At 32.1% G+C, this 14,148-nt stretch overlaps 2 protein-coding genes across 3 annotated transcripts; one reads left to right on the top strand and one right to left on the bottom strand.

Moving 5' to 3' along the window:
* The first annotated feature begins 1,136 nt into the window (after positions 1-1,136).
* On the top strand, positions 1,137-3,909 carry LOC123909385 (BTB/POZ domain-containing protein At4g08455). The gene is made up of 2 exons (XM_045960218.1): positions 1,137-1,568; positions 3,136-3,909. Exons 1-2 carry the CDS (start codon positions 1,257-1,259, stop codon positions 3,589-3,591), a joined length of 768 nt encoding a protein of 255 aa, XP_045816174.1. The 5' UTR covers positions 1,137-1,256; the 3' UTR covers positions 3,592-3,909.
* A 3,991-nt stretch (positions 3,910-7,900) lies between these two features.
* Positions 7,901-8,739, bottom strand: LOC123909386 (probable calcium-binding protein CML44). Of its 2 annotated transcripts, none has more exons than XM_045960219.1 (2): positions 8,595-8,739; positions 7,901-8,512 (listed from the first exon to the last, which is right to left on the bottom strand). In XM_045960219.1, exon 2 carries the CDS (start codon positions 8,498-8,500, stop codon positions 8,009-8,011), a length of 492 nt encoding a protein of 163 aa, XP_045816175.1. In that variant the 5' UTR covers positions 8,501-8,512; positions 8,595-8,739; the 3' UTR covers positions 7,901-8,008. The 2 variants fall into 2 exon arrangements, with proteins under 2 accessions (XP_045816175.1, XP_045816176.1); XM_045960220.1 differs by having other exon boundaries at positions 7,901-8,508; positions 8,591-8,729.
* Between the last annotated feature and the right edge of the window lie 5,409 nt (positions 8,740-14,148).

A 14,148-nucleotide genomic window follows, 5' to 3' on the forward strand; every position in this document is an offset into this window, starting at 1 on the left:
GCTGAATTTATATGGGTGCTGCATGAATTGGTGAGACTCGTGTAAATTTTAAAAATAAATGAGAATGTGCTGGAGAATGTGATATATATCGGCACTCCTTTTAGGAACAAAGTTGTCATATGTTACAATGGTTCATTGGATTAGGGGTCTTATGCACTTATTCAATTGGAAGGATATTCCTAAGCTTAATTCTAACTGTGGTTTGAGTCTCAAAAGCGGTTGAGATTCAAGAAAAAGTCTTTTTTTTAAAGTTTGGTGTGTTCAAACTCAAAGGATTTACCTATTGCCTCATATGATTCATATGAGGGCCAAACATGCACAACCACATTAAGTGGTGTATGGTGTACAAGTTAGTGTTATCATTATAACGAATACGAATTTTATAAAATCCACCGTTGGATTGAAAGTTTGTATCATGTAGATCATCCATGTCAAATTTTAAAAAAATTGAAAGTTATTTGATATGTCATTGAGACCCATCAAAATTAACGGTTCATGAGCTTTTATTAAATACCGTTAATCATGATGAGTTTCAATGACACATCAAATTATTTTCAATCCTTTTAAAAATTGATATGGATGATCTATACGATACAAACTTTCAATCCAACGGTGAATTTTATAAAATTCGAATTCGTTATAACGGTATCACGAACTTGTGCACCACGCACCACTTAATGTGGCGGTGCATGTTAGACAAAGCCTCATATGAGGTATATATTTGGATAGTTCTCTTTGCCTCATATTAATCATAATTGAACTAGTGGTATAGTAGGACGTGTAGCAACACTATTCTGATGTATACGACATAATCGAAATGAACAAGTTTGAAATGAAAACAAGTGCATGCCAATTTAGATAGGAAGAACAACTTTTGTTACGCGGAATAAGTGATTTTTTGTTAATATACTACAACAACCTTTAACAGATTCAAGTGCAATTAACATTGTACACCGATAGACGAAATCAAACGTTGGATGAATAAAATAGAATATCAACGCAAATTTTTTGTTGGCACAACATGTGTAACTACTTCAACGTGTTATTTCCGTAACCATAAATGTCAATTCGTGGCCGCGGTTACCACATGGAAACAAACTTTATTGATTATCGATTAATGAAATGTAAATTGGTAAAAAAAAAAAAAAAAAAACTACAAATCTCAAGAATAGATATCTACCTCTATACAAATCTTTACTTCCTTACAAATCTCAACAGTGTTCGTTCCTATCGCATCGATCAATCACATACATAAAATGCCACGCCATCGGTGCACAGTGTATTCCGAGAGCGATTACGACGACGACGACGACGACGATAACGTAACGATGAGGTGTCTTTCTTGCGAAGATGATTACGATCCCGATGACGCCGGTACCTGCAAAGAATGCTACGACGAAGCTAACGAGACCGAAGAAGAACTCAAACGTGAGATCCAAGACCTAAAATCTAAAGTCTCATTCCTCACTCTATCTTCTCCGCTTGATGCTCCTTCCACCACCGATCTTGTTCTTCTTCCATCTACCGATGCTTTCTCTCCTTCCATTCCCGCTCATAAGGCCGTTCTTGTCAGTACTCACTCTCTTCCACCTTTTTTTTAATTAAATTTTATTATGCCCTGCATATTGAGATTATTTATCTTCATTGTTAGTTAATTACAATAAAAGAATGTTTAGTTGATTTCAACTTTCGTTTTTTATCGGTTAAAGACGATAACTGAGTTCGAATCCTAGGTGGAACAATTATTAGTCCAAACTTTATTACCTCTGGGCCGAACTGAACTTCGGATTCCTTTGTAACCGGAAAGTGAAAGCAGTATGGTTAATGAGCTCCCTCTGGGATGAATAGTTCGGGAGAAACCAAGTTTGATTTCTGGTTGTACAATTCTTGGACAGAATTTACTTACCTTGCGGCCTCCTTCCCTTGAGAACCATTTGGTTAATTAGTATATATAAAATAAAAAAAAAGGCAAAATGAATGTATAAGTCTTTAAGTTTTATGTTTGTATCAGATTGGTCCTTAAGTTTTTTTAAGTATCAAATAGGTCTTTTAAGTTTGTAATTTTTAACATCTAGGATTCTAGGTCCTATTTTTTAAGGACCTATCTGTTACAAACTTAAAACTTAAATGACCTATCTGATACAAACATAAAACTTAAAGACCTTGACATGCATTTTGCCAACAAAAAAAAAACCAAACAGAGTTTAAGGATTTGGGGTTTTAGGGTTTATAATTTATGAATTTTTATAATCCTTTATTAGTGAGAATAGTAAATGAAGGAAATAATTTTTCTTAAATCAGTTATGTATTGCCTATCTTGTCGATAATCAGAATGGGAGTATATTGCAATGCAGTATAATGGATATAGATCAAAGATTTAATCCACTGTTAATTTGATTTAAAGTGTGTTGTTGTAATCTTAACCTATGGAAATTTGATAGTAAATGCACCCTTACATTAGACTTAGACAAGCCTTTTAAGAGTATTTGATGAGTTGAAAGAGCATTTTAACCTAACGACCTAATGCAACAACTCATTTGGACTTCCGGGGCTCGTTTACTTTGTGATAACATAACTACAACAGGAAATTTGGCAGGAAAAGTTTGTTAAACTTAACATAACTATCATCTAACTGGTTTTAGAAAAATGTTTTTGTTGACAATTCTTGGGGAACTATTTAGCACTAACTTTCAGGTTGCATAAGTTTGGTTTCATAATCCACAATCTGGCATTTATCTTAATTTTGTTTTCCTGATTTTCTTTAAGGAATCCTTGACAATGGATAATACTTTGTCTCTTACGTTGTTTGCAGATAAGATCAACACTCTTGTAGTCAATCAATAGTACATGAATTTCATTCTTGGACTCAATCTGGATATAAAATCAACTAAGTCTACTGTGATATTTTTTATTCCTAGACTGTGTTTTTATTTATTTTAAGCATCTGTAACTGTTGCATTGTACTTTGTGTTTTACTATCTGATGTTTTGGTGCAGAATGAAGTAAACACAATGTTGAATCCTTAATGTGATTTACTATGTTATGTTGCTACGTGTTATCTTGATATCTCCCTTTCCAAAGCCGTTAGCTGTTCATAATGAACTAATAATATCACATGGCATGGTGTTTTAATAGGTTAGTCGCTCTCCAGTTTTCAGAGCCATGCTAGAGAATGATATGGAGGAAAGTCGGAGTGGCACCATCAAGATTGCTGATGTATCGTACGATTCTCTTCGTGCTTTTGTTAACTACTTATACACTGCTGAAGCATTCCTCGACAACCAAATGGCCTGCAACCTATTAGTTTTAGCAGAAAAGTATCAGGTGAAGCATCTTAAGGCATATTGTGAGAAGTATTTGATCTCCAAACTGAATTGGGAGAAAGCTATTGTGAACTTTGCCTTTGCACATCAACACAATGCCAACCAATTGCAAGATGCCGCCTTGGCAGTGATCATGGAGAATATGGACAACCTCACCAAAAATGAAGATTATACAGAGTTAGTGGACAGTAATCCTCGTCTTGTTGTGGAAATATATGAAGCATATCTTTCTAAACAGGTTAATACTGCAGCCACACTCGGGCAATAGGAATGCGGCATAGGAAATTATTGTAGGCCAGCCCTAAGCTGGGCAGAACTTTAGTTTGGATTATATTCTTAATTGGTGATTAGTCTGTGGTAGTATTTTAATTGTACATTATCATATACAACCACTACTACTACTACGGTTTAATATGCATCTAGACCCGTTGCCTCTCTCGGGCGGGCATGATTTACCTTGTAGATCACATTTTGGTTTTTGGTAGACTGGTTGTGGGGTATTACTAATTTTAGTTAGTACAGTGACAATTGGTGGAGATCCGTTTTCTTTCCTCCTAAATGTTGCAATGCAACTGTTAAGATGCTACCTTTCAGGGCCTTTGTTACAGATTTTCTCTAATCTTTAGAAGCAATGATAGTAGAAAGACATGTGTGGAGGTGGTCAATCAAATGTGATTTAATGAACTACAAATAGTAGTTTGTATTAAATGAGCAAGACCTTAAATTATGGTCTATTTGGTTCAACGCAGGGAAGGTAAATAAAAGGTTTCTCTAAAAGTTGAGAAAAAAAGGAGCTCTCGGTCTACTAATGTCTGGTGGTAGTCGCACCCTTCCTCCGATGGTCTTGTTGTTAACGCTAGACATTAGTAGAGATTAGAGAAGAGTTCATAGACAATCAAACAATCACTAGTGTTACAACCAATAACTGCAAGATCATGCACACATGTTACTTTCATGATAATCATGTGCACTTTACCTTCCAATCTAGGACAAGAAGCTGTTAAATTCTTTGCACCACAACTCTATTCTTCTGGAAAGCAAGCATTGCCACAAGGTTAATATACACCATTGTAATTTAATTTTTAAAATTTAGGTATGATAAAATAAATGTTATGACATAAGATGATTGCATGATGAGTAGATATTCGACAAAGAAACTCTGGAATACTTAACCGAAAACTAATTTGTAGATCAAATGAGACATTAAGTGTGTCCATGTCACAAGTTCATGTTTAAAAAATGATCCTTTAACACAACTAGAAGTAGAAGGACTTTCAAAGAAGAATGTGCTGTGAACTTCGAAGCAGCCTACGGAAAAGAATAAAATGATGGGGAAGTACGTACCCCTACGCAGGTATTTCAAAATACACACAATTATTATTCAAACATTCAATTTCAAAATTGTTTTATTTAAATTAATTTTTTCTGCAAATTTTCAGACTTTTTTTTATTGTTAACAATAGTACGATCACATGTACTAGAAGGAAGGAATTTGATAAGTTGACCTGACTTAACATGGGTTAAGGTCAAGAGAATATAGTAACATGAGATAATCTATATTTTATACAAAAATGTTATTCAAACACAAATATCAAACAAATATACAACATTTATATACTTTTTGCTTTTTTTAATTTTTTTTTTTGCATGTTTCGAATTGCGTGTTGTGAGGAAAAAGAGGGAATCTGTCGTATTTTTGTCTACAAATTTGTGTTGATATATCACTCCTCTATTTTATACTATATCTTTTGCGTGTTGTGCGGATTTCTTAGCCAAACTTGGAGCCTCTTCAGATTCTGATCTCACGATTCATGCATCTCCCCCAGAAGGTTTCTTTGACATTCTTCGAAGCGACGCGACTGGAACTTTCTACCTTAGAGAATAGTTCCCTTTTCTTTTTTCTATTTGTTTTTTGTTTTGTTTTGATTAGCCTTGTAACAAAAAAAAATAGAAAAGTGAGTTGAAAACTTAACAAAAAAAAAGAAAAGAAAAGTGAGTTGAAACTATTCAAGTATTTGAAACGGCAAAATTAGCAATTAATTGTTAATATTAACATTTTTATTTTTTAAAAAGATTTGAACCCGAATATTTAACAAAGGAAACCTAATTAGCATTTGATAGACCTTAAATGATCAAAATCTAAATTCTTATTTATAAGCTCATGTCACCTAATTAGCCAACTTAATTTAATTTGATGATAACTAACATTAGTTTTTTTTAAACAAAACTAACATTAGTTAGAACACAGAAATAAAGGACGTGACTTTAACAATTTGTTAATTAGTGGAGAACTTAAAAAATTTGACAAGTAGCTCAAGGAAAATATACAATCATACAAAATTGATTCTAGATCACACATAGAAATATATACTCCCTCCGGTCCTATATATAAGGAACACATTGAGAAAAACACACATACCAAGGAGGCTTATTTTTTTATTAAAATTTCTAAAATGTTATGTGTTATTCCAAAGTTAACCTTGAGAATGTGTTTGTGTAATTAATGCATAACATTGGAATATGTTGCATTTTACACAATTTAATAAGGGTATATAAGGGATTATCTATTTAATAAAGAATAAATTTAAAGAGTGTTTCTTATAAAAAGGACCAAAAAAAATTTCCAAAGTGTTTCTTATATATAGGACCGGAGGGAGTACATGTTATGTTATCTGGATGACGTCGAGGTTGTCCAAGCAAAAAAATGTCATCAAATGAAATTTTTTCATAAATGCATGTCTAATATTTATAGTACAATTAGTTAGTCAAAAAAATAATCCAGTTTTTTATTTGTTCACACAATAACATATTTGCCACACTTTATAAAAAAAATTAAAATAAAAACTGTATAAAAAACAACATATTTGCCATCCTTAAAAAAAAAACATATTTGCCACGTATGTCCGCCCAAGGATTTAGAAAAAAATCATTAATCACTAATGAGATTTCTTATTTGTAAAATAGAAGAAAGACCAAGCTTATGGTCAATGTATATATTATATGCTGTTATATATTGGTTTTCTTCTGTACGTCTTTTGCCATCCATGATAGGCCATTTTTTAAAGATGGAAAAAAGTGAAATTATAGTTAGGTTTATTTTTTATTTTTTGAAATTCCTTGGGCTGTTACAATAGTAATTAAGAAGGAAACAAGATCTTTTGATTGATTAAAAATTGGCGAGACAACCAATGTTGGTCTAGTACCGGTGATTGGTGTTGGATGGGATAACCACAGTTAGATCCCGCAACTGTGATTGAGAGAAGGCTGAAATCACTTGATGACAGAATTGTCTCCGAATCAGATTAGACGGTCCAGTGAGCCGGACACATTAGATGGTGAAAAAAAATTGGCGTACATTATCACTTACATAATTGAAGATATTTAATAACAATCAATAAAAACGTCATATAAATAGATTTGCTTGTGCTACTTACTAACTAACTTTTACTTGACATGCACATCTATTTATGTAACTTATTCTCTTTGGTTGTTAAGTAAATACCCTTAATTTTTCAAGAAATAATGGATAAAAAACCATAAAAATTTGTTTCGATTGTGTATAATATGGGTTTTCTTCTCATAATTAACCTATAATGATCTTAAATAATACTGTATCTATATATATCTAAATCCTAGATAGTTGTGGAATTGCCTATCTAAACCCTAATCCACAAATCAATGAAAATCTTTCTTTTAGTCACATCATCCACTTACATCCATTTAATGTGAGGTACTAATTGCAATTATTATTATTATTATTATTATTATTATTATTATTATTATTGTTGTTGTTTTGGGTTATTATTCATTTTAAAAAATTTTGTTCATTTTATTATTTTGTGTATTTTATTGTTTTTTTTTTCTTCAAAAAAGTTAATGTTTTTGCTAATAATCTTTTGTCCAATCTTTGTAAATACAAGGAGTTGGTCGATTGTCAGGACTACTTTCTAATGTTAGTAAAAAAAATAGATAAAATAAAATTTACTAATGGTTGTTATGCCCCGTATGATTTTTATCATATTCGATATTTGAGTATGAGTTAAGTTGGTTTATCTTTGCTCCAATAAGTTTCAAATTAATATAAATGACAAATTCGATAATACAGTAATTTTTTTGGTAAGAGATAATGAAGTAGTGTATCCAACTCAGAATCCTCCAATGAGATTTATAATATAAATAAAAACTTATGTTTCAACATCAATTGTTTTCCATGGTCAATTATATGTTGTCATTTCCATAGTTATTTTGAAGAATGAGTTAAAGATATTGCTAATCAATGTTAATGAAGAAGATACCAAAATAACTTCAAATGTGATGTATAAATAAGTTTTTTAAATGTATAAACATATATTTAACATCTATATCACATTTAGATAACTTCTATTATTACTATTATTTTGATAATACCTATTGTTTCAATTTTAAATTTACTACTTATACAAATAATTTTTCGACGTTATAGTATAAAATTGCGCATAAGACTCGTGCATCGCACGGGTAAGTATCTAGTTCATCTAATTCTAACAATCTGAAAGTCGGTTACCTTGATTGTCTAATGTTAATTTAGGCTTTAGGTGTGGCAAATAGGAACCTTTAGACTTTCATATGCATTGAATATTGATTATCAATAATGTACAACATCTAACATACATTGACACATAATATTGAAATTTATACAAGATTAATCATGTAGATGTAAGCAACATCATGTTCTTGAATTCCTGAAAATCAAGCCTACCATCTAAATTGGTATCATAAAACCTAATCATGCTTCTACAATCCTTACCACTTCTTTCATCCAAGAATCCAAGTCTCTTCAAAACACACTCAAGCTCTTGGCTTGTAATGAATCCATCTCCATCCAAATCAAACACTTTAAAAGTCTTCACAAGATCTCTCTCCAACTCATCATCATCACCTCCTCCTTTGTTTTCTCCATTGTTTTGTTTTGATATAGAGTTGTAAAAGAACAAGAATTCATTGAAGTCTAAGCTCTTTTTTTCCACAAGAGATTCAAGCTCATCTAAACTAAATTGAGAATTATTATTACTACCTATTCTTTGGAGCACCCAATTTAGCTCCTCAAGACTTACAAAACCATCGCAATTTGTGTCTAGCTTCTCAAAAATACGATGCAAATCAGTGCTAGATAGAAGAGGCATATTCACAAACAACATCTAAAAATTTATAAAAGAAGAAAGGGATGTTATGAATTTAATTTTTTTGACAAAGGATGTTATGAATTTATGATACTATGGTAGTGCACGTTATTCCTTTACTCGATGTCATATATTTACACTTTTGGGCGTATGGTTATATAATCACAACATGCTTATATATATAGACAAACTTACAAAGACTTTGTTAGACTTTGGTAAGTTATTTATTTGTACCAAAAAATAAAAGTCTTCGATAAGTTATAATTTTTAACTTACAATATTAAATGGAAGCACATGATAGTTTTATATTAAATATCTAACAAACATTAGGCTATATATAAAAACAATGGCAAAGGGTGCGTGGACCATGCGAGGTGTATAAGATATATTTATTAAGTTGGCTAAAATTGTGTTATCTTGAGCTTAATTCACCGTATCGTTCCAATTTTATCGGAAGTCTATGAAGGAACGTCTTGAACTTAATTCAGTTAATAAGAATATTAAATTATATAGAGTGAAATTTCTATAACCACTAATTATTTGACAACAAAAAATTGCGAGTTAAAATTGTATCCAAAAATAAATAAAAAAACCACGAGTTAATTTGTAAAATCATAATTACTGAGTCTAAATATCAACAACGAATTAATTTGGTTGTAAATTAGAATTTTAGTATTGTATCAAAGAAAAAGAATTTTAGTAAGCTTGGATTTAGAAATGGAATAAGGTTTTTTTTTTTTTATTTTATTTTATGAATGGAATAAGGTTTATTTGGCATGACTATTTAGATTTTTTTTTTTTTTTTTATATTTTGTAGGTTACAATTGTTGTCTTATAAGTACATAGTTCAGCTGATAACTATGAGGGACGCTATTTGCATGGCTGAAGAGTTGAGTCCAGATTCTCTGTTTCTTCACACTTAAATTGTGTGAATCTGATCACTAAACTATTTGACAAAAAAAAAAAAGGATTGATGTTGTGATTCATTCGATGATGAGTGATGTATAGGGTTTTATTTTATTTTTTTATCTCTTTTTTATTTCATTTTTGCATTTGGTTTTTCTTTTTAGCTTAATTTTGTACCCTAGTAGGAGCTTTACATAAAGGACTCGTTTACTTGAATTTTCAAATTTTTACAATCTTGATTTGTTATGAAATTTGAAGTTGCCCTTTGTGTACGGGAGAAAAACACATAAGCAGAGCTGAAAAAGACGAAGACTCATGCAATTTACAGGAAGTTTCGCACCATACGCTTGAAAGCTTCATTTTATTATAAAAAACCAAAAATCAATAAAAATGGTGTTTTCAAAATTAGTACATCGTTTGTCAAAAATAAAATAAAATTAGCACATCGAAACTGAAAGTCGTATGAAAAAAGAAAACTATTGATCCCAGTCTAATTTATTAAAGAATTTATGGAGTACTTTTCTTCAGGTCTTCCATTTATATTTTTATTTCCAGGTTAAAAATTGGTGCCAACTCATAGCTACAAAATAATTTGAAAGTGAATTTATTTTTTTATAAATTATTTTTAGATCTTATAAATTTTTTTTTGTTAACCTTCCTGTTCGAAGGGAAAGAGGCGCCTGTAATTTGAATTTCGGCCGTAAGATAAATAAAGTCCGACAAAAAAAATTGTTTTACCCAAGACGATCTTATAACTTTTTAATACGGAACTTGCTTACTTATTTTCAACTAATATAATTAATTAATTTTGTCTAACACTATTGGCTTTGGTGCGTGAATAACATGACAGCTAATTCAATTGATAATTTTTTATAAGTATGAGAGAGTCTTGTAAATCTAGCTCAATTGACAATTGTAGGGACATTTATATATAACGGCAGGAGTTCAAACACTGAAATCTCCAATTCTCCACATTTAACATGTGTGGTGCCGGTTTAGTTATTATTAGACTACTTTACCAAATAAAAATATCGGAAAGAGATAAAAATAATTAGATTTAGATCATCTAAACCGAAAGAATGACTAAATAAAGGATTCTTAATTTAATAAACTATTGATTTATTATTATGAATATTTTTGATTTGTTAATTACTCATTTTAAAGAAGTGAATGTAACATTTGAGCGTCTCATAAGTATAGTTAAAATTATAGTTACTATGAACATTATTTGAGTGGCTGGAGTTCGAACTCCGAATTTCACATTTCTCCACATTTAAATGCGTGAGAGTCTAGTCATCCGACAATTTGAAAAAAACATTAAAAAGTTGGTTGTTAGGCTTGGTAGTGTGGATTTGGAATCTAACTAGATCCACAAATGGCCTGTCCTATCTCTACAACTACAAGGGTACGTACAATATTGACAATTTACTGAGATCGTTTTCATTGTAACTTCCTTGGTTTTGGTTATCTGTCATTTGTGGGAATAAACTATAAAGTACAAAGTACATTCAAATGCGTGTTTGGTGCGTGTGTCGTGTCTATCTTTGTGTTCTTTTCATCGTAGAAAGAGATACCTTTATCGTAGGGAGCACGTGTATGTAAAGAGAATATTCCTTGTGTTTAGATTGGATCCGCCAATTTTTTTTTCTAGCGATTTAATGTGGTTCGGGGTCAATTTTAGCGTCAAGTAATTTATATTCGCTCTCGATCATAATTGTGGGAAATTGAACGGTGATTCTCACCATCAAGTTCAGCGTCAATCACTACTGAACCAACTAACAATTGTTTCGATCAGCCAATTTAATTAATGCACAAAACTCATTTCAAATGAGATCCTTAACATGTATTCTTAAAATACATCTTAAGAACCGAGTAATAATAGTAGAAAAATACTACTTCGGTCCTTATTATAAGAAGAAATTTATTTTTTAGATTCATAGAATGTTGGATGTATCTGGTCCATATTATTGACTAGATACATCCAACATTCTATGAATCTAAAAAGTAAACTTCTTCTTATAATAAGGACCCGAGGGAGTATACAGTATTTTCGAAGCACTAATTAAACATTCTAATAAGAAAATTTTATATTGAACTTTGTGCATTTAATATCTTGAAAATATAAAATGTTATCTTTCTAATATTAACTATTCTACTTAAAATCAGTAGCTCTTGTCGCCCTCAAAATTTTTAAACATTGGTCTCATATAAACACAGGATCTCACGATTATATGTGAATTTAATTTCAGTGAATTATCACCTAATTTAAAAAAAAAATCAAACATTGATGCACATTAGATCACACCGAACACTTGCCACCCTAGCAATGACTAAAACATTTTATATGAACATTTATATTTAGATGACAATTTAAGGTTTGAAACCGTTAGGATCACTTCATTGTATAGGCTTAGATTGTGTTTGTTGAAGTAAGCCAGAGTTAGCTTGGCCTGCAAGGCAACTGAGTTGCAAGCTCTATGCGCGCGCGTGTGCCTTGGCTTGGCCTGCAGTTTTACAGATTAGTTGCTTGTTACATAGTTAGTTACTTGTATTGTGTGTTGGCCTATATAAGGGGCTTGTATTGTGATGAATTAGCTAATGAAGCACGATTATTGCTTAACAATTGGTATCAGAGCCTGGTTTCGATCCAAAAATCCTTTCTTCGTCTAATAACCGTAGTTAGTTACACAAAGAACCAGAATTAGTTACACAAGAAAACTCAGAAGCTTCTGATTCAAGTTTCCATGGCTGAATCAAGCAATTACATGCAGCCTTCCATCCCAAGATTCGATGGATTTTATGATCATTGGGTCATGCTTATGGAGAACTTGCCGCGTTCCAAGGAATTTTGGGATCTGATTGAGAATGAAGTTACAGTCGCACCTGCTAATGCAACCCATGAGCAATTGAAAGCAGCTGAAGATAGTAGATTGAAAGATCTGAAAGCCAAGAACTATCTTTTTCAAGCAATTGATAGAACAATTCTTGAAACAATTCTTTCTAAAGATACTGCCAAAGAAATTTGGGATTCTATGCGCCAAAAGTATCAAGGCTCATCGAAAGTGAAGAGAGCACAGTTGCAGGCCTTGAGGAAGGAATATGAGACTCTGAACATGAAGATTGGTGAATCAATCGAGGATTACTTCTGCAGAACATTGACAATTGCTAACAAGATGAAGATGCATGGTGAAATCATGACACAAGGTAACATAGTTGAGAAAATCTTGCGTTCTTTTCAGGTATCTAAGAGGAACAACTAGCTATGACTTATGGTATGAAAGAGGCAAAGGGAGTGAACTAGTTGGATGGTCTGACTCTGACTATGCAGGTGACATTGATGATAGAAGAAGCACATCAGGATATGTGTTCATGATTGGTTCAAAAGCAATTTCATGATGATCAAAGAAGCAACCAATAGTTACTCTATCTACCACTGAGGCTGAGTTCATTGCTGCAGCTAGCAGTGTTTGTCAAGGCATATGGTTGTCCAGAATTTTGGCTCAAATTGATTCAAGAGAAAGCAGATGCATTACCATCTATTGTGATAACAGTTCATCAATTAAACTGTCAAAAAACCCTGTGATGCATGGTAGAAGCAAACACATTGATGTCAGGTTCCATTTCTTGAGAGATTTGACTAAGGAAGGAGTTGTTCAGTTGATTCACTGCTCATCCTTTGAGCAAGTAGCAGACATTATGACCAAGGCCTTGAGTTTTGAAAGCTTCAGCAGGAATAGAGACAAGTTGGGTTTGTGTAAATTGGAATCTGTAAATTGATCTTAATAGAGTTCAATTTAGGGGAGTATGTGTTAGGATCACTTCATTGTATATGCTAAGTAGGCTTAGATTGTGTTTGTTGAAGTAAGTCAGAGTTAGCTTGGCATGCAAGGCAACTGAGCTGCAAGCTCTATGCGCGCGCGTGTGCCTTGGCTTGGCCTGCAGTTTTACAGATTAGTTGCTTGTTACATAGTTAGTTACTTGTATTGTGTGTTGGCCTATATAAGGGGCTTGTATTGTGATGAATTAGCTAATGAAGCACGATTATTGCTTAACAGAAACAAACATATAAACCAACACCAATCATGTGCCTTTTTCATCGATAGGAAGAGGAGTGCTAGCAACACACTCTAACACACTCTCTTCCATTGGTTAAAATTTGTATGGGTCCATAAAAGTTATATGGGTCCACATTTTTTTAATCAAACTTTGTATCATTAAGTTTACAACACTCGCTAATATTCCCCTTTAGTGGTATGTTAATCAAGTGGTTTGAACACAAATGATTTAATAATTCAGTCACTTTTGATTACATTTAGCTAAAAAGTTGAATATACTACGACAAAATATTCATATATGTAGCATTTTCTTGTCTTCTAAAATTATTTTTGCACCAACAAAAACAAACAACTTCTCTCTTCGACCAATCACACCGTTAAAAAGAAATAGGACAAGAGGGCAGTGTGGTTGTGTGAGAGAGATAAAAAAAAAAAATTCTAAGAGGGAGGCCGTTAGGCCGGAGAGAGATAAAATTTATTCATTGATTTATGAGAGAAGACTAATGAGTGCGCAATCATAATTCTATGACCACATACAATAACATGTATCTCAGGCGTCTAATCAAGATTGGACAATCCAAAATATAAAGCATGTTTCAAGCTCAATTTTTAAATTAAAAAATAAATCAAAATCTGCTTTAGAATCTATATTATCCGATCTTGATCGAACAATCGAGATGTATGTCACACTACACCTAATCCAAA

Source organism: Trifolium pratense, linkage group LG2 (genome assembly GCF_020283565.1).
Source record: "Trifolium pratense cultivar HEN17-A07 linkage group LG2, ARS_RC_1.1, whole genome shotgun sequence".
Classification (NCBI taxonomy): Eukaryota; Viridiplantae; Streptophyta; class Magnoliopsida; order Fabales; family Fabaceae; genus Trifolium; species Trifolium pratense.

What these genes read in the sequence shown, in the direction of transcription:
- LOC123909386 (XM_045960219.1), bottom strand. Translation starts at nt 8,500, where the DNA reads ATGTTGTTTGTGAATATGCCTCTTCTATCTAGCACTGATTTGCATCGT.
- LOC123909385 (XM_045960218.1), top strand. Translation starts at nt 1,257, where the DNA reads ATGCCACGCCATCGGTGCACAGTGTATTCCGAGAGCGATTACGACGAC. An exon ending in CCGCTCATAAGGCCGTTCTT is followed by an intron (nt 1,569 to 3,135) that starts GTCAGTACTCAC and finishes GTGTTTTAATAG; the next exon opens with GTTAGTCGCTCTCCAGTTTT.